Source organism: Phascolarctos cinereus, unplaced genomic scaffold, assembly GCF_003287225.1.
Source record: "Phascolarctos cinereus isolate Bilbo 61053 unplaced genomic scaffold, phaCin_HiC Scaffold_2;HRSCAF=192, whole genome shotgun sequence".
NCBI lineage: Eukaryota > Metazoa > Chordata > Mammalia > Diprotodontia > Phascolarctidae > Phascolarctos > Phascolarctos cinereus.
In genome coordinates, this window is record NW_027555625.1 from 392,221,131 (window position 1) to 392,241,484 (window position 20,354).

General features: G+C 38.6%; 1 protein-coding gene across 6 annotated transcripts in view; it reads right to left on the minus strand.

The window, feature by feature from the left end:
- The window catches only part of EBF1 (EBF transcription factor 1), a 456,997-nt gene that overhangs the window by 29,119 nt on the left and 407,524 nt on the right, over window positions 1–20,354 (minus strand). For all 6 annotated transcript variants that reach the window (XM_020992366.2, XM_020992365.2, XM_020992364.2 and 3 more), the window contains exon 11: window positions 7,383–7,471. In XM_020992366.2, coding sequence (XP_020848025.1) covers window positions 7,383–7,471 — 89 coding nt within the window. The remainder of the gene's footprint in view (window positions 1–7,382; window positions 7,472–20,354) is intronic.

Here is a 20,354-nt window from a genome sequence, read left to right on the forward strand (position 1 = left end):
TCTCCCCCATGACACACAAACACATAGACACGAAGGTACTAGGCCTGGTTGGGGTCAGAAGGAGGAATTTGGTGAATTGTTCAACTTCATCACCTCAGTTGAAGGCCAAAGTTCAAAGGTACTAGTTACACCTATCCTTCTGAATGTTTTTCTATCTCATCTCTCTGAGCCAATGAAAGAAAAATAAAAGTCACGAGGCCTGAGTCATACTCAAGATGTCATACAATAATAGGATACCAGAGCATTGGTAGAATTGGACACAAGATACATGTGAGGCCTAGCATTGAATCCAAACCCTTTATTTCGCAGAGAAAGAGCCTGTAGTCCAAAGATCCATGGTCCCAGTGGGTTAGTGACAGAAACTGGGACTAGATCTTAGCATTCCCAACTCAGTGCTTTTCCTACTAAGTCACACAACATTTATGGATTTTCAAATATTTGGCCATTTTTCTAACTTGTAAATTTCACATATTTATCTTTGGGGATTTGGTACCTGCTTAAATGAAGGCTGTCAGTACTGAATTATTATGTTGCTCAAGCCTAGGATAGTGAACTAAGAGTGAAGACATCTACCCTAAGCTCTTTGAGTTTTGCTTTCTTGAACTAAAAATGGTAAATTGCTCTGTCAAATGAGCATTTTATTATCTATTATTATTATCTATCTGTGGTGCATTTTATTGTTCTTACATCTATACAGTCTGAATTTTCTTCCACGGATGTTCCTTGCTATTGCTTCTAAATCATCATTAATTGTATTAAACATTCCCATATGTAGAGTGCTACACACACACATACCCCTGTTTCATGTAAGGAGCTTCTGTGCTAAAACAAGAAGTATTTGTGTAGAAAAACTCTACTGCTATGATAATTGGACTGCTGACTCCATCTTCTGATTGTCCACAACCAACTCAAAGCAGAGGATGATCTCCAAACTCTCCTCCATTTTCCAAATTACACCACCACTAGAATTCAGTAATAATAGGAGGGGAAGAGTAAAAGTGAAGTTTCTTTTGCAAAACTATATGTTATTAGAGTTTTACCTAAGATTTACATTCTTAGAGTTCAATGAAGATTCATGGTAGCTTAAAAGTGGTTCTTTTTTTCCCAAAATTAGATAATTTAGGACAAAATAAAAGAAAGGGCATCTAAAGGGAACAGAAAAAGTAGATACCATAAGCACTTGAAACAAACATATCACTACCACTGGGTACTGAATTTGGATGTTTTGTGGCAGCCTTAGGAAAATACATGGAGTATATACACAATTTTTTGGAAGTTAATTTCATTCACACAGGAATTTTTCATAAAGCATGCTCTCCTCTTTGCTTTCTTCTCTTTGGTCTAGGCCTCACATGTATCTTGTGTCCAAAGTTTGAATATTCTGATCTAATCAAAGAAAAAAAAACATAGGGTCCTACATCTTCTTTAATCTAAGGGCATCTGATTTTTTCTGGAAACCCATAAGCACCATAAGTTGTGAATGGCATGTTCTTCTGCTGATGGCACTGTGGTTACACAACATTTTCTTGCTTTTGTTTTCACTAATGTCACTGCCAATCTGAACTACTGATAGTTCTTGCATAGAAGACAAAAACAACAAAAGAATAATTAGGCTACACTGTATATCGCTAGCTGTTTTATTTTGCCCCGATACTGCATTTGTGATAAATCACCAAGCACCAATGCTCTTGAGGGAAGGTGGCTTTCAGTTTCATCTCCTTCACTGAGCAAAGGAGTTGTGTGTGACTCCCATCTGAATTTCAATGTTGTAAGTGTACAGTTGAACTGAATAATATTTGGCACAACGCAGGGTACAACTGAGCCACTAAATGGCTGATTTACTAAATTATTATTAGATGAGCCCTTGCTGTTCCAAATGAAAGTGCAGTCACTGTCTTCCTTCATGGTGTGTTCAAATTGTTCTGTGTTTAAATATTCAGCATGAGGCTAATGTGAACTGATGAACTGAGACTATAAACATTCACTTTCAATACAGATAGAGAGACAGAGATGCAACATATCATGGGGCCTGTGGAGGTGAAAATGATTTATATTTAAGGATGTTGCTGCCTACTTCCATTACTTTAAGGTACTCTTAATTAGCACGGTGTTTTCAAATGACTAATTTGAAATGCAGGCAAAACGTCCTAGTGGCTATGGAGGCTGCGGAACGCCGGAGAAGAAGGAGAGGCTGGTCTCATTTCTCTAGGCTTCCGTGTTATTCCCATGTCAATACTGATAACTTTATTGCCAAAGCTGAAATATCAGCCTACAACTGTTCAGGGTGGTGGAATGGGAGAGCTGTCTAACCACTACCCAGCCTGTCCCCTCAAACAGACACAGGGAAAAATACAAAACCCCAAACTCTACACCCACACCTCCCCCTTCTCCATGGATCAACACCATGGTTCCTTTACCGCCACCTGCTGGAAGTGATAGTAACCCTTTGTCATTTCGAAAAACCAAGCCCCTTCGCTTACAGGGCAGTTACAAGCAACCACTTAAAATACTGTGATCACTTACAGTAGATTAGAATTTTTTATTGGTACTGTGTTGCCATAACAACATAAAGACAGCAGATGACTTAAGCTAAGCTTGCAAAGCAAAAGGCTGCTCATCTGGCAGTTAAAATGAATACAGTTCACTTCACAAGTTTCCCATATGGACCCTTAGTGTATGGTAATGAGGAGACCATATGGTGAGAGAAAAAATGCATAGAGAACAATTGTGTTCTACTGGCTGAGTGAACTGAGTAGAAGTCATGAGAAAGACTGAATGAGATATTCTGGCATGCTCTTTAGCTCAAGGTTTGAGGTTTGTTTGAGGGTGGGATTTTTGTTTTAGTTTTTTTTCTTTGTTTTGTTTTAATTTTTCCACCGGGTTCTTCTTTTTTCTTAACCCACTGCCTTAATATGTCGAGCAAAGAAATGACAAACATGTTGCAAATTTTGCACCGTTGCTCATCATAAACTGTCATCGGTGTTTGCAAATCAGACTTGCAAGATCTTTTTAAATGTGTTATTCTTAAAAGGCAACAGTACTAAGTTTTTAGACAAAGTGCAGGAAAATTTAAGCACTTCTGACAAGCAGAAACATTAACAGTAATCATTTTTTTTAAAAACACTCGCATCTTTTGCCTTTGTGTTTAGCTGTAAATAACGCTAAAATGTATAAAAGCTTTAAAGTAAAAAAAATGCAATAAATACTTTTTATTATGTTCCCTAAAGGATAAAAAATGCGCTGAGCTACCTATGTGCTTTATCTATATATACACATATAGAGATAGGTAGCTACTATTTCTACTTACTACTAACTAAACCTCAAACCTGGTAGGACGGCTTGCTAAAGGCTGTAAAGTCAATTTTGTACTACACATGCTTCATAAAAGATGAATATAAATGCATTAGTTAGATACGGTGAGCTAAATTAGAAGGTCAGGCAGGGCTGGAAGGGCTGAAAAATCACACAACCAATGACTGTAATTACTCTTTTTTTAAGTCTATTAAGTGGTGTTGTTCTATCAAGGCTCTGGGGTATAGGACATGAGGTACAAGATAAAGTAATGTGTATTTATTACTCCCACAGGATCAATTTACTAGATATTTTCAGCCCCATAAAGCAAAATACACAAATAGAGCCTTTGTTACTTTTCCTCAAACTGCTTTATTTTCTTTAAAAGAGTGACTGCTCCTCGAAAGAAATATGTTTACCGTGTTGAATTCTTCTCCATACAATCTCCTCTGCCCCTATCTCAACCCCTCCCTGTGGTGAAATAGGAGAGAGATAATGAGACTATGTTAAGTAGGGTGAGGCCTAGAGGGAATGGGTCAGAGAGGAGAGGAGCTGATGATACTCTACCGTCCTCATCCTTGCAGAAGAGAGCTGAAGGAACTGCCTGGTAATCAGTCAAGGAGAGAGAAACGAGGTTAAAAAAAAAAAGAAAAGAAAAGAAAAAAACTTACTCCCCTCCCCACGTCAACACTCACAGATTTCACTTCAGTTGGGGATCTTTAAGCTCCGAACCTCTGCACAAACGCTGAGAGACTCACTTACAAAGATAACTCACTGAAAGGGCATAGGGATACTGCCAGGCTTCATAAGGAAAAAAAAAAAAGAGGACTGCTCCTTGCCAAATTGCAAGGGATCACCACATGTCCTTCAGCTGTTGACACTGCACAGTTTCTGAGAACCCTCCCTCCAGACCTCTACCATCACCACAATGTGTGAAGTATATCCAACTTTCCCCTTGAAGTTGGTCACATACCCCTCTCCCTCATGCTAGGTAGGAATTTGGTGACTGGAGGGAGCCTGCTTATAAAAAACTATAATGACTGGTATGATTTCTAAGCTCTGTTGTAACTCTGTGTGTGTGTGTGTGTGTGTGTGTGTGTGTGTGTGTGTGTGTGTGTGTGTGTATAAAATCATACACTCTATCCAGGCCTGGCATAATTATATTATCTTTGTATGTGTATAACAGATGTTTATTAGGATGGCTTTTAAGGAGCCAAACCTTTTACATGAGAAAGTAATTATAGTTTTCTCATCTATAAAATGGGGATAATGATATCTACTCTTCTTTGAAATAATTTGATAAATCGTTTGAACAAATATAAAATACTGCATAAAGATGTTACAATGGTGAACACAGGATCACAACTTGGAGCTGGAAAGGACCTTAGAAGCCTTAAAGGCCACTGAATATAGCCTCCTTATTTTCTGATGAAGAAACCGAGACATAGAGAGATTTGCCCAGGGTTATCAAACTAGAAGTGTCTGAGGTGGACAATGAATCTCATTGGAATCTTCCTATTTCCAAATCTAATGCTCTATTTACTATTCTACGAGGTCTTTATTGATGATGGAGAATTGATTTGCTGACCTCTAATTTTAGCTTTTCTGTTAATAAAATAGGAATGAATCTGCCATCATTGATCCCTAAATAAGTTTACCACAAATTTTAGTTTTTCAAATCTATATCTATCTACTAAAACACACTTGCTTTCCTATTAATTTGGAACTTGCTTTCCACAGTTACCATGAATGTACCATGAATGTGGCTGTTTTGGAAGGCTGAGGTTGAGTTCATTTTTAACATTATAGAAAAAAATGGTAGGGTAAAGGTATAAACTTCTTGAATCTCCCCAGATTCTTAATGATTTCTCCAATCCCTGCTTGCTTATTCTTCTCTGTTTTACTAAGTGATCAACAATCTTTTTTTTTTTTTGGCAGGGAGAGGATAGCCTCTTGTTAAAAAGCCTATTTAAAAGGCTTAACATAAGCTGCAGTGTGCCCTCAATTTTTGTGCTCAAAACTTTGAGCCCAGAGCTGACTTCTAGGGCCTCTAATGCAAAAAAACACAAATTCTGCATTCTATTACAGAAAACTGAGAGCCACATCATAATGACATTTTTAATTATTAAAAAAAAAAACCCACACCATCCGAAGCCCATAATCCTTTTTCTGCCTTTATTTTCATTTAGGAATAAGGAAAGTCATTCCCCTGGCCTAGGTGCTTCTCAATGATTTCACATACCTTCACCAGTAAACTCAATTATTTTCCATTTAGCTGGGAAGAAGAGGAGGCAATTTAAAGTAAGTAAAAGATCCAATCCTTGATTTTGAAGTTTTAGAGTATATTCATATGATTCCATGACAGCTGTAATTTACATAAACTAGTGACACCATCCAATCCCAGCCTATAGAAGCTTAATCATCTCTGAGTGCAGCCACACCATTTTAATTAAATCTGATGGGCTAATAAAAGTCCTAGAGTGGACATTAGGCCCTACCTAGAAAAAAAATCGTAACTATCAGGGAAGAGCCTCTCCTGAAATGTAAATATATGGGAGTTTGGATTAGAAGGCCTATGCAAACCCTTACAGCTCTGGGTCTTGATCTTAAGATACAGTTTTCATTTGATTAGCTGTCCACCATTGGGGCAAATACAAAAGCATTTGGAGCACCATAATTTAAGATACATTATTTTAATTTTCCCCAAAAGATATCCACAGGAACACATTACGGCCAGACAGAGCTAAAGATAAATGTCCCCACTACGTGTCTGAGCAATGGAAAAAGACTGTCATTCACTACTATAAATTAGATTACTTAATTGTTCACTGAGAATGTCAGAGAGAGGTAAGGGTAGGAGAAGGAATCCTAAAACAGAAGACCTTTTTAAAAGAAAAGCTGCGACTAAATTGACAGATCAAAATTAGGACTTTCTCAGGCTAAAGGCTTCCAAGGACTTCCATCAACATGAAGAGAATTGGATCTCTGAGAGAATAGGTAGAATGCCCGTCCTGGGGGAAGACGAAGGGGTTCAGATCTCTGCCACCCATCAAACACGGTCTGCCTTCTAGAAGGACAACATCCTTCAGAGCCAGAAGAGGTATCTGACCTCTATAGCTCTTTTCACCAAGGATGTCCAGCACTGGAGGAAGACAATGAGTCTTAAGAAGAGTATGATAATAGAACATCAGAATGGAATAGATACATTCAAAAGATTTCTAAACTAAGAAACTTAGCTGTAGCTGAATGCTTCCAGTTTCATTTTTTCCCATTTCTGAAATGGGCTGACATAGCTAAGATATAACTTATCCAGCAAATGCAAAGAAAACTTCTTAATCTGACTTAAACAAAATGCAGTTCCTATCTAATTTCTGCCTGGGCTGTTAATGGGAACCACAGGTTTGGTATACGTTCAAAAATTTGGAACTAGAATGATGCTTGAGAGTCATTTCGTCTAACTCTCTCAAATAGGTAAACTGAGGTACAGAGAAAGAATCTGAACTGGTCTTTTTATCTCTTTCCATTAGGTTCTATCACTGATAACTTACATGCTATATTAGACAGACCAAAAGCAATTAGTTTCTGTACAGTTCATTTGACAAAGTCCTGCCTCGGGTCATATTTTTCTATTGTGCTTTTTTTCATGTTTGTCTTGTCTGTACAACTGGATTTTAAAGTTCTTAAGGAAAAGTACCATGTCCCCTTTGCATGAGGCAGCGTGTGGGTTAGACGCTGTTTAGTTGATGCTTAATAACCAGCTGTGGATTGGAGGGCGTGATAGTATGAGAAAGCAGTGAAAAGATGTCAGGCCTGACATTTTATAGTCATTTCTGCTCTCTTGCTCTTTCTCATGAAAAGGTTTTCTCCTATATAAAGTGACTAGATTGTGAGCTCTTGGTAAGAGGCCAAAACATTGTATTTTTGGGGGGGTATACCACAATAAAGTGGTACATAGTGCTTGGCACAGAATAAAGGCATGTTAAATACTTCTTACTTGACTATCCTGAACAAATTGACATCAATGGTGAATTTCACCTTGAACCATCCGCATTCTGACATATCATAAGTGAAACACTAGAAGGTGTCCTAACCTTTGGCAAGCGCTCAGGGTCACCGGGGTGCCGGGGAATGACCTTCTGTAACCTCTGGAAACCATAATCAATGGTGGGTTCATTGAGAGCTGCAAGAGAGAAATCACAATTAGAGGATGTGCAGGAAAACAAAGCAGTTGGTTTTCTGACCCGACAATGAGGGGACAAGAATGGCAGCTAAAAATCCTGGCTGGCTCTTCTGATCTTAGATGAGCCCCCAGCATCAAGGCTGAGTTCAAAGACAGTTTGAGGTGAGATGTGAGGATTTGGCTTCATCAGATACTAAACCCCACCTGCTCCAGTGTATACTATGGCGTTTCTGCAAGTGCAGGGACTTTGTAAATAATGCTAGAATTAGACAACTGTTTATCTGCAAAATCCCAGGCATGAATTATTTGATAAAATGCTTAGCACCCCTTCCCTCCAACATTTTCGTGTTCTAGCAAAAGTCCTTTTTGATTAGAAGCTATATGCCAAACGCAAAAGAATCATTCATGTTGCTAGGTATTGTTAAAGTATTGGAAATAAAACCCTGCTATGCACAGTAAAGACAGATTTTTTTAGTGAACCACAAGCTTGCTATGGTTTTGTCATTTAGGGAAAAAAAATCCAACCTCTGCTAAAAGCCACAGTTTATATTCTCTAAATCTTCTATTTATTATATAAAATGTTTAATAGTTTCTTTGAGTGGAGGCTGATTCTCAAGAAACTGAGAGAAGTCAGACGATATTAGCTTGCTGAATGGAACAATAGGCTTTGTTCTAACCATATCGACTGCTAGACACTCGGTCTTGGTGCCTCTCCAAAGAGCACCTCATCTTAGTGCCCCCACCCTATAATTAGTCTGAACATCAAGCTGATCTGGCCCACTTGGATTCTCCCATTATTCATGTGGACAGAGAATAGAATTCTCCTTGAAACACTAAGCCCCTTGGCTGGGAGGGAGTGGGAGCTCCATCGCCTGCTCATACCCCATAAAGTAAAAATGATTTCTTTTTTTCCTCTCACAAAACTTTTAAAATTATAACCAAAGCAATCAGTATGGTGTTTTTTTTTTCATGCTGAATATAGAGGCACTATTTGTGTTCTTGACATCCATCTATACATTAAAAACAAGTTACTATATGCTATATTTAAAATGCATTTCCATTAATCTAAATTTTAAAAGTACTATTGAAAGTACTACCAACTTTAAAAACTGTATTAAATTCAAATAGGTCCCAAGGCTAATGGAGGCAATTTGTATACCAACCCAAACTGACTGGCCCACTTTTCAAAATACAGGTATGATAATCTTGTGGTTTTAAAAGGACATTTAAATTGAAAGACTGTGAATTTAGTACATAATTATACCAATAGAACCCTTTAACTTGTCAACTTGTAAATCTAAAAGGCTATCAATCATTTCTAAAGAGGAAATAAACCTTAAAATTCCTTGATTGACAGTGCTTACTTTTTATGTAAAAAAAAAAGGAAAAAAAAGGCAGCATAAAGTGGTCAGAAATCCATTTACAAAAGTACATTGTTTTACATAGGTGAGTAAAAAGCCAATAATTACACCTCCAAAAGACACATAAATCAGAGTAAGTACTTTTTCTTCACTTATTTATTTTAAGTTGGAGTGAACTTCAGATAACTTTTTATTAAAAAAAACTTTTTTCAAATGCGATGCTTATTGAAATTGTTAATAGAGTAGCATTTTCATTTAAGATAATATAATCATTTTTTGCAAATATGAGATTTAACCATTTTCCCACCTTCCAAACAGTAAACTTTCAACCTGTCTCTTGTGGAAATTAACTAAAATTACACCCAGGTGTACCAAATCTGTCTATCTATAAGAGTGTATGAGTTAAGGCACAATATTTATTATTCCTCCCATTTTATGAATTACTTTCTAAACCCTTGAGGAGGATTTTTTTTTTCAAATTAGACTTGCAGAGAAAAAGCCATGGAGCTCTTTATGCAGCAAAGCTGTTACTCGTAAAATTGTGGGCATTTAATCAAGGAATACACAGGCTTGATGGAAATGAGCACCCAGGTGTAAGTTATTTTCCTGTTTCCACCACCATAAGCTAATTGCCAACAAAATACATCTTCCATTTTTAGCAAAACATTTGAACTGTATGTATAATAGTTTTAGTAATTAAACAGATCATTTTAATAACCACATAATCTAAAGATTCTAAAAATTCAGATTCTTGTTTTAAAAAAGACACCAATAAGGTCTGGATGGTTGAGGTTTTCTTTTTTTTTTTTTTTTAATTTCCCATAATGAGTTCCTACTGTGTCAACAAACCTTTGGTTGTTAATTGGATGATTGTCTGATATATCTTAGAGAGGAATTTGTTTCTCTGGCCAGACTGCCAACTTACAGCAGAATGATCGACACTTAATATCAGCAATTAAAAGAACCTGTTCAAATATCATATGGAACTCATAGCTTTGGGAAGCCTAAAGAACATTTTCCCCTGGAAAACTCATTCAGCTGCTGCAAAGAGTAATTGAATTAGATGCATTTTAACATCATTATTCAAAGAAAAATAAACATACTATAAAGAAGCATACTATAAGATAGAAAGGGAATATTTCAGACTGTAAGACAAAGCCTTTTAATTTATTTCCCATACCTTTGTGTTTGCTCTATGCTTATATTTTCTGCCATGTTAACCCACAAATTGCCTGCCACCCTTATGCAAATCTCCCCCAATTTTTGCACATAAAATTACAAAAAATTCTTAGTATTCCAGGGCTGCAAAGCAGAGTAAGAGATCAAATTCCAATGCAACAAATTCAAAGGAGTTGACTAGATTTTCTGATTGTATTGACTTTTGCTTAAAATGAGTGAATGAAGACTTAGGATTCTTTTGTTATTAAGAATGGTATTGTTGTAAAGATATTTGACCCATATGTATCAGACACAGGAAATCAGACCATAAAAGAAATGGCCCACTCTATTCTGAACTATAGTCATAGCTTCTTAGAGTTCACTGAATCCAACCATTACCTAACACATCCCCACTAAATGGCCATCCAACCTTTGCTTGAAGACCTCTGATTGACAGAATTATTACCTCCCTAGGTCCATTCTATTTTTGAACAGCGCTTGTGGCTAAGAAGGTCATTTTTATACTGCCCCAAAGATCTGTCATCTTATAAATTCTACCCATCGGTCCTAGCACTGCCTTCTGGAGCCATGGTAAAATTAAGTTATTCCCTTCTTCACATAAGCAACAGGTTATACAAAAATAATAGTAACGTAGCTTTTTGGTCATAATATAATCAACAAATTATTAAAAAAATGTAACTATTCATAATGTCTCTGGAAATTACTGAAATTCAATAAGAAGTAAAGGAATTCTAGGGAATATCACAGAATTTTGTGGTAGACAGAGAACACAGGGGCCAAAGGCAGGGGTTCTTAACCTGAGAGTCCATGAACTTAGTGTTTTTTTTAATACTTCAATAACTGTATTTCAATATAATTCTTTTCTTTTGTGGTCTTGTGTATTTATCTTATATAGAAACACTATTCTGAGAAGGAGCACATAGGCTTCACTAGACTATCAAAATGGTGCAGAGCACAAAAAAGGTTGACATCCCCTACTCTAAAGAGCCTAGATAGGCCCAATATTCAGGAATATTGAAAGCCATCAGGACAATAGAAAGACAGTGTGCTTCCCAGTGTAATTTCACTGGATTACAGACAATTATGGGAACACAGACAAGAAAGAGACAAAGGACCAAAGTGCTAACAGTTGTCCATAAATTTTCACAGTAAAGAAGAAAGGTGAGTGTCAGGCAATAAGGTCCTCCTCGTAAATTTGACCTTAGCATGCAATTAAAGATATTTTCCTAGACCGTTCCAGTAGCCTAAGTATCCAATCCTGATCTGAGTTAGAAAGCCTCCTGGAAAGCCATGATTAACAACATGAGAGGTTAGGGGCCATCACTGAGAAAGGGGTGGATTAATGTAAGAAAGTTAGTAAATATGCAATAGAAATGATGCCTTACTGGTGTGTCTTTACTGCTGAAATTTAAGAATATTTCCCTTATCTCTGGTCAGGGATCTAGTAATGCATAGAGTGTCTGCTGGTTATATCTTATCTCCATTTTGATATCATTTTAGGATGTGTCTAAATAATTGCTCAATTTAATGAAAGCAGAAGTCAATAGGAGGGGAGATTAGTTGACACCATTTTGATACTTGAGAAGGTATTCTTTTTAAACTGTTTGAACTTGGTTTTACTAGATGCCCTGAAAGCATTCAACTTTAGACTAAATCTTTTTACCGTGTCTTTCTCCTTATAGGACATTCACTGAAGGTCAGAGAAGTTTTTAATTCAGAAGAGACGTTGCCAAATATATTTCTTGCACAATGCTCACATAGCAATGCTACATACAGAGAAATATTCTGAGAATAAACAGTTGGTTTTTTATGTAATAATGCTAATCATAAGATTACAAAACTCAATTCAGACATAGCAAGTAATGAGCAAACACTAAGCAAACACATATGTGAATTGTGGCCTTTCTATACTTGGTTTATTAAAAAAAAATCCACTTCACACATGCATCAAATAAAGAAAATTCTTTTCAAGAAGATTTCTTTGCAAATTAAAATCATTAAGCCAAGACACATGCATTCTTGCTTGCTTTATTCTCTTTACAAAGTTTCCTTTTTTCTATTTCTCATTCCCCACCTCCTTTGCTCATTGAGTACTTATTCCCAGAAGCAATGGAAATTGAAAGAGGGTGGGGGCTTGAACGCCAGGGATGGTGTTCTCGGTGCCATAACATATTTCTGAGGTTTTAATTTCCTTTTTTTAATACTTGTGTGACATGATGTCATTTTGACTGGAAATAAAAAGAAATGCAGATATTAAGGAAGGTAATATTTATATTCTATTGCCATTTAATGTCCAAACAAATATCCAGACTCCAAGCCAAGTAATAAATAAAGCCTCATAGCGCAGAGTCAATGATGAAACCAGCACCTGGGTCTCTGTGCTTCCCCAGTGACTGCTCTCCATTGGAACTAAAGGAACAACTGCACAGCATTCTGCTCCCAGGCAGAGCCATTCTGGTCATGAACATTATTGCATACGTGTTATGCGAAGTCATTTTTCCCCATAATAGCCTCATTTTTCCCCCAGTCACTAAATTAACATCCAGAGGTAAACAATAAAACAGCAAGTTATCTCTGGGATCCTATCTTTAAAATTGACTTAAAAGTACATAAACCTAAAATGTCAACCAGGTACCTCCCTGCAATCCAAGGAATCTGGGCAAATGGAGGGATTTGTTGTACTCCCAACAGCACGGGTATTTTATTACTTTGCCCAGGCACTCAGCACCTGGCATGTGTGTCTCATCATCTCAGTAGAACAAGGATACACCCCAAATAAACCCAATATCAAATTGTTGCAGACAGTGGCTAGAGGCACTTTCAGAATGACATCTTTTTAAAGCATGGGGGCCCCGGGCATCTCAAGGGTCACATGATTGAACCTCTAGAAACTGTGGTGGAATTGGAAGGATGTAGAGCTTATAGATACCATTTGTAATGCCAAAAGTGGGTGTAAACACTTAGCAATGCTCTTTGTACTTTTCTTAGATGCTTTTGCTTTGCGTTCACATGCTATCTCACCTTCCTAGCTTTGTAAGTCCCTTGAAGGCAACACTACTTCCTATTCATCTGTTTCCCTCACATTTCTTCCCATCAGGCTACTAACACAATAGATATTCAATAAATGTTGATTGTAGGAAAACTATGGAGATATGAAAAGAAGAAGGAAAATTGAGTCCAAGTTTTTCCTCTGGTACTGACTTCTGACACTGGGAAAATCATTTCACCTCTTAGTGTTTCAGGGAACTCTTTAAATTTATAAGTTGCAAGAGAATTAGGGAAATACATTAGAAAGAAATGTTTATATGATGGAAGTTTTCTGTACCAATTGGTCGCAGGTCTGATTTCCAAAAATTTTAAATGTTGATGTCAAATTGAATTGCACTGAATGTATCTCACTTTTCATGGTGTCCTTTACATCTCCTGGTTTGAGGATGACCCTCCCAGGTTTCTGTAATCAGCAGAAATCTTTCTACAAAGAAAGTACTTCAACTAAACAAATGACAGCAATCTCGGTTATAGCTTATGTTAAGAAGGTGGTCCAAATATAAAAGCTGTACAGACTGAAAGAAAAGCACACAAGGGAAAATTTAAGAAATAAAACATGTGAAAAACCTAGAATAACATGGGATGATGAAACGCAGAATGCCCTCCAAGAAAGGGGAGTGAAATGGAAGAAAGCTCAAATGCCAGCCAAGGGGATGGAAAGAGCTGAATGGATACCATTCAAAGTACGAGAGGATTCAATGAAGAGGAGGAGGAAGAAACAAAAAATGGCCTCTTGTTTGCAAAGAAAAATATTATTCAACTTTCCTAATGTGAACAAAAGAACTTCTCCCCTGCCATGCAGCCTCCCTATGCTGACAATTTTTACAATAAATATTAATTTATCACAAAAAGGCCTTGTTCAGGGTATTATTTTAAATATACCCTGAGGTCACATAAGATACTCTCCCAATAACATGGAAGTGCTTTACAGACATTTTCTAATTGATTTTCTTAAAAAATTGTTGTGACCTAAGTTATCAGGGGTTATTACCTCCAACATAGGGTTGATGAACTTACTTATCTGAGGTCACACAGCAAAAAGGTAGCAGAAATATAGCTGGACTGTGTTCTCTCTCTCCCTGTCCCTGTCCCTCTCCCTACTCCTCCTCCTCCACCTTCTCTCCCCCCCCCGCCCTTTTCTCCATAATGGTCCAATTACTACTCCAGAGTACCTCGTTATTATTATTATTATTATTATTATTATTATTATTATTTATACACATTTCAGTCGGTAACATCTTGATAAGTCCTCACAGCAAATCAAGTAGCCAGTCACAGTTTAATTAAACCTACATGAAGCATAAGATACTAAGGCTGGCAGGGCTCTCTAGAGAACCTCTAGCCCCACCCCTGCCTTCGAGAGGTGAATGTTTAATAAATCATCCGTGGTCCTCTGCTGCCTTTCCTCTAGGGATAGAGACTCTGCTATCTCTTCAAGATGCCATCCCAATGTTTTATCACTCTGATGGTAAATACATATACACATGTATACCTATAGGTGTGTGTATGAATAACATATATATGTATGTATGTATATGTATACACACACATATATACACATATATGTATGTATATGTATACACACACACATATATTCCTTCTGTCCAACTGAGGTCTCATTTTAATTTCAGCCCATTTCCTCTTGTTCAGTCTTCTAAGGCCCAAAAGGAGTTATTGTGTGACTGATAGGTTTGAACTGAGCTCTCAAATATTGATTTCCCTTTAGGGGCAACAATGGTTGGTGCTGTTGAGCACAGCAAGAGACACATAAAACCAACGCTGCTCATCCGACCACCAGATGGTATTTTCTGGAAAAGTCTTGGGGATCATTTCTTTTTTGGTGGAGTGAGTGGAATAATCTATTCCTGAACAGGTCCCTTTGCTGCCCTGGAGGCTAAATTTCTGTCTAAAATAGGAAATAGGTGAATACATGATAATTATGAAAAATTACACTGGCCCATAATTGTAATAAACTAGCTGAGGAACGTTACCATGTTATCAACTATGATATTTTCTGAACAGCTTGACCTTCCAGATTTAATTTAAGTCTTCAATCTTTAATCCAAGAGTAAAACTAACATGAACTCCCTCAAGGAAACAGTAGTTTATAGGCTTTCATAAGCTCATTCCTCCTCCCCTCCCCTTTTGGACTGTCCCTCGTTTGGTGACAGTCCCAGGTTTGTTCATTTGGATGAGGAGAAGGATGATTTTAACTTTATAATGGATGACTGCATTTAAGCAGTGAAGGCCAGCATAGTTTGTCTTGCTTCCCTAACGTTTTAAGGGGAAATCTATAATTCTCCAGCCTCCTGGCATATCTTCTGATTTAACAAGAGTAATATTACTTTCTGTAATTGTTCTTCAGATTTCTTCCCAAAGAGTTTTGACAATAACTGTTATCAGGGAAAAAAAATCACCCCAGCCTGTCTGATAAACATGTTTTCTTGCCCTCACACCCCAGTGAGTGCTGTGACAGTATACTTTTATCATCTAGTGTGTGCTCAGAATGAGCTTAGAACAGCAATTGCCGGGAATAGGCAGGCGATAAACCGCATTGATTTAACACATCTTGTTTTCAATCATGCTCGGATTTTCTGAGCACGCATTTTCCTGTACTCCAGCTTGTAGCTTTTATCTGACGAGCTGATCCCTTTTCACTGGAAAATGAAAAGGTCGCGCAATAAGACACGGTTTACTGGAACTTGAACGCGCACCAGGGAAAGTATTTTAGATAAATACTGTCAGACATAGTGGAGCTGAATTTCAACAACACAATTGCTAAACAACAATACTTATTACTCTCCTAGAACAAGCCTACAAGTAACTTATGGCTCGCAGCAGGGGGGAGCACAGAGGCAGGTTCAATAGCTAAGAAATCTTCCCCGAGTCTGTCTAAAGATTCAGCGTTCCTTTTAACTGACGTCTAGTCCTAGCCAAGCACGGGCTGCGGGGCCACTGTCCTACTTGTGATTGTCAATGACACATTTTATGAGATGACTACTGAACGGGTCCCACTGCTCACAAGTCATTTCCGCTAAGCCAGGATGGGCAGGTTTCAGGACACTGGTCTAATTAAGCTAGAGTATTCCACAGACAGTCCAAAAGGATTCAAGAAATAACCAGAGAACAGAGAAACTAGAAAACAATCCCGCCAACAAGATAGAAAAGCAAACAAGGTAGAATCATGCTAAGACGTGGAATAAATAGGTAATTCGGCTACAGTTAAATTGCTTTAACAGATAATAAGCAAACAGAGTAATGTCAGCCATGTCTAAGAAGTATAACATTTCTGTAACACTTAATGGTTTACAAAGCGATTTCCTCCTTAAGGATAGCTTTGCATGGGGTACGTAGTGACAGGTAAACCTGAGGCTTTTGACCAAAAACACATGAATAACAAATGGTAGACTTAAGCCCCATGTCATCTGATTCAATGTCCTGTACTCTTTCACACAAGTAGTGTCTTACAGACCTTGCAAATAGTGGCCAGCCCAACCTCTCTGATCCAAATGCTAAGTGACAAAATGCATAGGCTGCTAGGTGTGGAATCAGAAAGACCCAAGTTCCAATCCAGGCTTACGTTTATTAAGTGCTTATTATATGCCAAGCACCATTCAGAATAGTAGTAAAAAAAAACAAAGTCTCTGCTCTCAAGGAACTCATATTCTAATGGTGGAGACAACAAGCAAATAACTGTGTTGGTACAAGATACATACAGTGTAAACAGAAGGTGATCTGAGGAAAGGCACTAGCAATGTGGGGGAAGCAAGGAGGCAAAGGCTTCCAGTAGAAAGTAGGACTGGACCCACGTCTTAAAGGAAGCCAGGGAAACTGGGAGTCTAGAGTGAGGAAGCAGAACATTCCAAGCCAGGGGGACAGCCAGGGTAGAGACACGGATCTAGCGGATGGAGTGTGGAGTGAGAAGAACAGCAAGGCACCCAGTATAGCTGGGTCATAGAGTGCCCAGAGCAGAGCAAAGAATAGGAAGGGACCAAGTGACGAAGGGCTTTCAATTCCAAACAAAGGATTTTGTATTTGTTCCTACGGGTAATAAGGAGCCACAGATGTTTATTGAGTAAGTAGGGAGGTGAAATGGTCAGAAATGTACTTTATGCAAATCACTTTGGCAGCTACCAGTCTTCATTCCTCCGCTTTCCAGCGGCAGCCGCTGGGTCTGACCTCCACAGAACAAAATGGCCCCAAGCTGGGTACCCCCTGGTGTTCTGGGGAGGCGGGGGAGCTACTTTCCAGCTTCCCTCTGTGTGTTGTCTTCCTCCATCAGATTGCAAGCTCCTTGAGAGCAGGGACTGTCTTTTGTTGTTGTATCCCCAGGGCTTAGCACAGTGCCTGGCATATTTTGTTGCTCTTCAGTCATTCAATTGTGTCCAATTCTTCATAACCTTGTTTAGGATTTTCTTAGCAAATACATTGTAATGGTTTGCCATTTCCTTCTCCAATGGATTAAGGCAAACAAAAGTTAAGAGATTTACCCAAGGTCCCACAGTGAGTGAGTGTCTGAGGCCCAGATTTAAGCTCAGGTCCTCCTGACTACAGGCTCAACTCTCTATCCACTGGGTCACCTAGTTGCCCCAGAGACAAATAGAGGTTAAGTGACTTGCCCAAGATCACACAGCTAGTAAGTAGCTGAGACCAGATTTGAACTCAGGTCTTCCTTACTCTAGGCCCAGCTCTCACTGTGTCATCTATCTTAATTATGTTACTGAATTGAATAATGGAATAATGAATTAGGAAACAATATTCTGAGAAGGGGTCCAGGGCACAAAAAAAAGGTGATGAGCCCCTGCTCTAAAGAATCTAGATCAGGGGCAGCTAGGTGGCACAGTGGATAGAGCACCGGCCCTGGATTCAGGAGGACCTGAGTTCAAATCCAGCCTCAGACACGTAACACTTTCTAGCTGTGTGACCCTGGGCAAGTCACTTAACCCCCATTGCCTAGCCAAAAAAAAAAAAAAGAATCTAGATCAGCCTAATAACCAGTAATATTGAAAGAGATGAGGACAATCAGAAAAAAGCATGGTTCCCGGTGTGATTTCACCAACTTACAGACAATTAAGGGAACTCCAATGAGAAAGAGACAAAGGAACCAAGGATTCCCCAAAACCTGGGATCGTGACATCAATCAATAAACATTTACCAAGTACCTACTATGTTCCTGATAGGTGGTTCAGTGGATAGAATGCCTGGCCCAGAGTCAGGAAGACCTGAGTTCCAACACAGCTTCAGACACTCACGAGCTCTGTGACCCTGGGCATGCCACTTCACCCTGCTTGCCTCAGTTTCCTCCTCTGTAAAATGAGCCAGAGAAGGAAATGGCCAACCACTCCAGGATCTTTGCCAAGAAAACCCCAAATGGAGTCACGAAGAATCAGATACAACTAAAAAATGATTGAACCACAATGCTGTGTACCAGGTACTGTGCTACGCTCTGGATCTTTTAGTATGTGCCAATAATACCATTAACACTTAATAAAGCCTTGCTAGCTAAGTAATTTGCTTAACCATAACTTAGCCCAGCAAATAAAGAAAAGAAAGCGAAGGGCATACCTGATTCCCTTCTGTTCAAGCTGGATCAGTACAACCTATTGGTCATAGCATCAAAGACTTGGAGAATGTCAGATCTAGAAGAGTCCTTAGTGGTCATTTAGTCCAACCCCCTCATTGTAGTCATAATAGCTCATTTTTATAGCCCTACAGAATTTATAAACTTGCCTCACCACAACCCCATGAGAGAGGGAGCATAAGTATTATTATTCCCATTTTATAGATGAATAAACTGAGGATCAGAAAGATGCAGTAGACTGTCAAGATGACATAGCTATTACATTTTGAAGCCAAGATTTACCTCCTAACTTCAAGTCCTGCATTCTTTCTTCTATCCCCTGTTGCCTCCCCAAAATAGTGTTGAGGTTCCATCGTTTGTTTATCTTTTAATTTGGCCAGTCTCCCTGGTGTGGGCCCACTCTCTTTTAGTGGGCTTTTGTTTTTATGTGGCCCCCAGTTGGATGTATGCTCAGAATGAAATGGAGGTAGGAGGAAACCATTTCCACCACATGGCTCATTGAAATCATCTGCCTCTACTAACTAGGCAGGATTCTAACCTGTGACCAGGAGAGAAAATGTTTCTTTTGTCTCCAAACCATTTATACTAGCTGCCATGCTATATGTAACCAGAACTGAATCTGCCCTTTTAATGTTAGTGTACTTATATATGAGTCCCCAGTGTTTTCCAATCAATAGATGTTTAGATAAGTAATTCACTCGTTTTGGAGTAGCAGCTATTGTGTGGGCAACTGGTATGTGGCCACTTCCGCAATAACCTTGGATCTCCTGACCAAGTGAACATTACAGTCACACGTTTGTTGCTATTAGCTCATGATATGCTGGAAACCAATTTTAAAAAGCAACTAATAAAGCACCACATAAAAAATTACTATGTAATTGCCTCTCGGTCAGGTAAAATCTCCTGTGACAATAAAGCCAAGGGATACGCCAAACTACGAAAGCATGCTTTCCCTGTATTTAAACCTGGCAGTGGCTAGCTTCAAGTGAAACATTTAAATCCACTGGAGCCTGGTAAATAATATGATTTTGACAGAGCCTCTCTTTAACATCATTTTGAAGAATTTATTTCATTAATCCCTACAACATCGCCATTAACCAGGCAGAATGTACAAGCCACTAGGCTCTACTGTTAGTCAGACTTTCCAGTTTTCTTTTGAAATTTGGGGTCAACAGAACAGTCAACGCCTAATCTGCACATACAATTTATCACGTATCCCCTCCCCACCGTGGCACTGTATACAGTAGGGATCACAAGGGATTTTTTGTTTATTTGCACGTACAGAGAGGAAAAGAGGGGAATGTGGGTTCTAACTGGAGAATGGGTTCCACTGCAAGGAAGAAGGGAAAGGAGTTCTGTTAAGTGTTTGAAAACAACCCTGGGAAGTCCATTAACATAAAGAGGAGAAAGGAGCCCAGTGCTATTCGATTGTCCTTCTTTTTTTCTCTAGCTCCCCTTCCCCTCCATTCTTTTTTTTCCCCCAAGTATGAAATTGGTTTCTTTAGTAGATATTGATTGACGTTAGCTTGAAGAGCAAAGAATGAGGACAAGAACAGCAGTGAGTGAACCTGGGTCAGTTGTCAAACCCTATGTTCACTGCTGTTGAAGGGTTTGTGGGACACTTCACATCCTCATTTTCAGGACACAAGGTTACCACTCCCTGACACAAGCTATTTGACCTTATTGTAATGAATAGCAACTAGGTTGCTCAGTG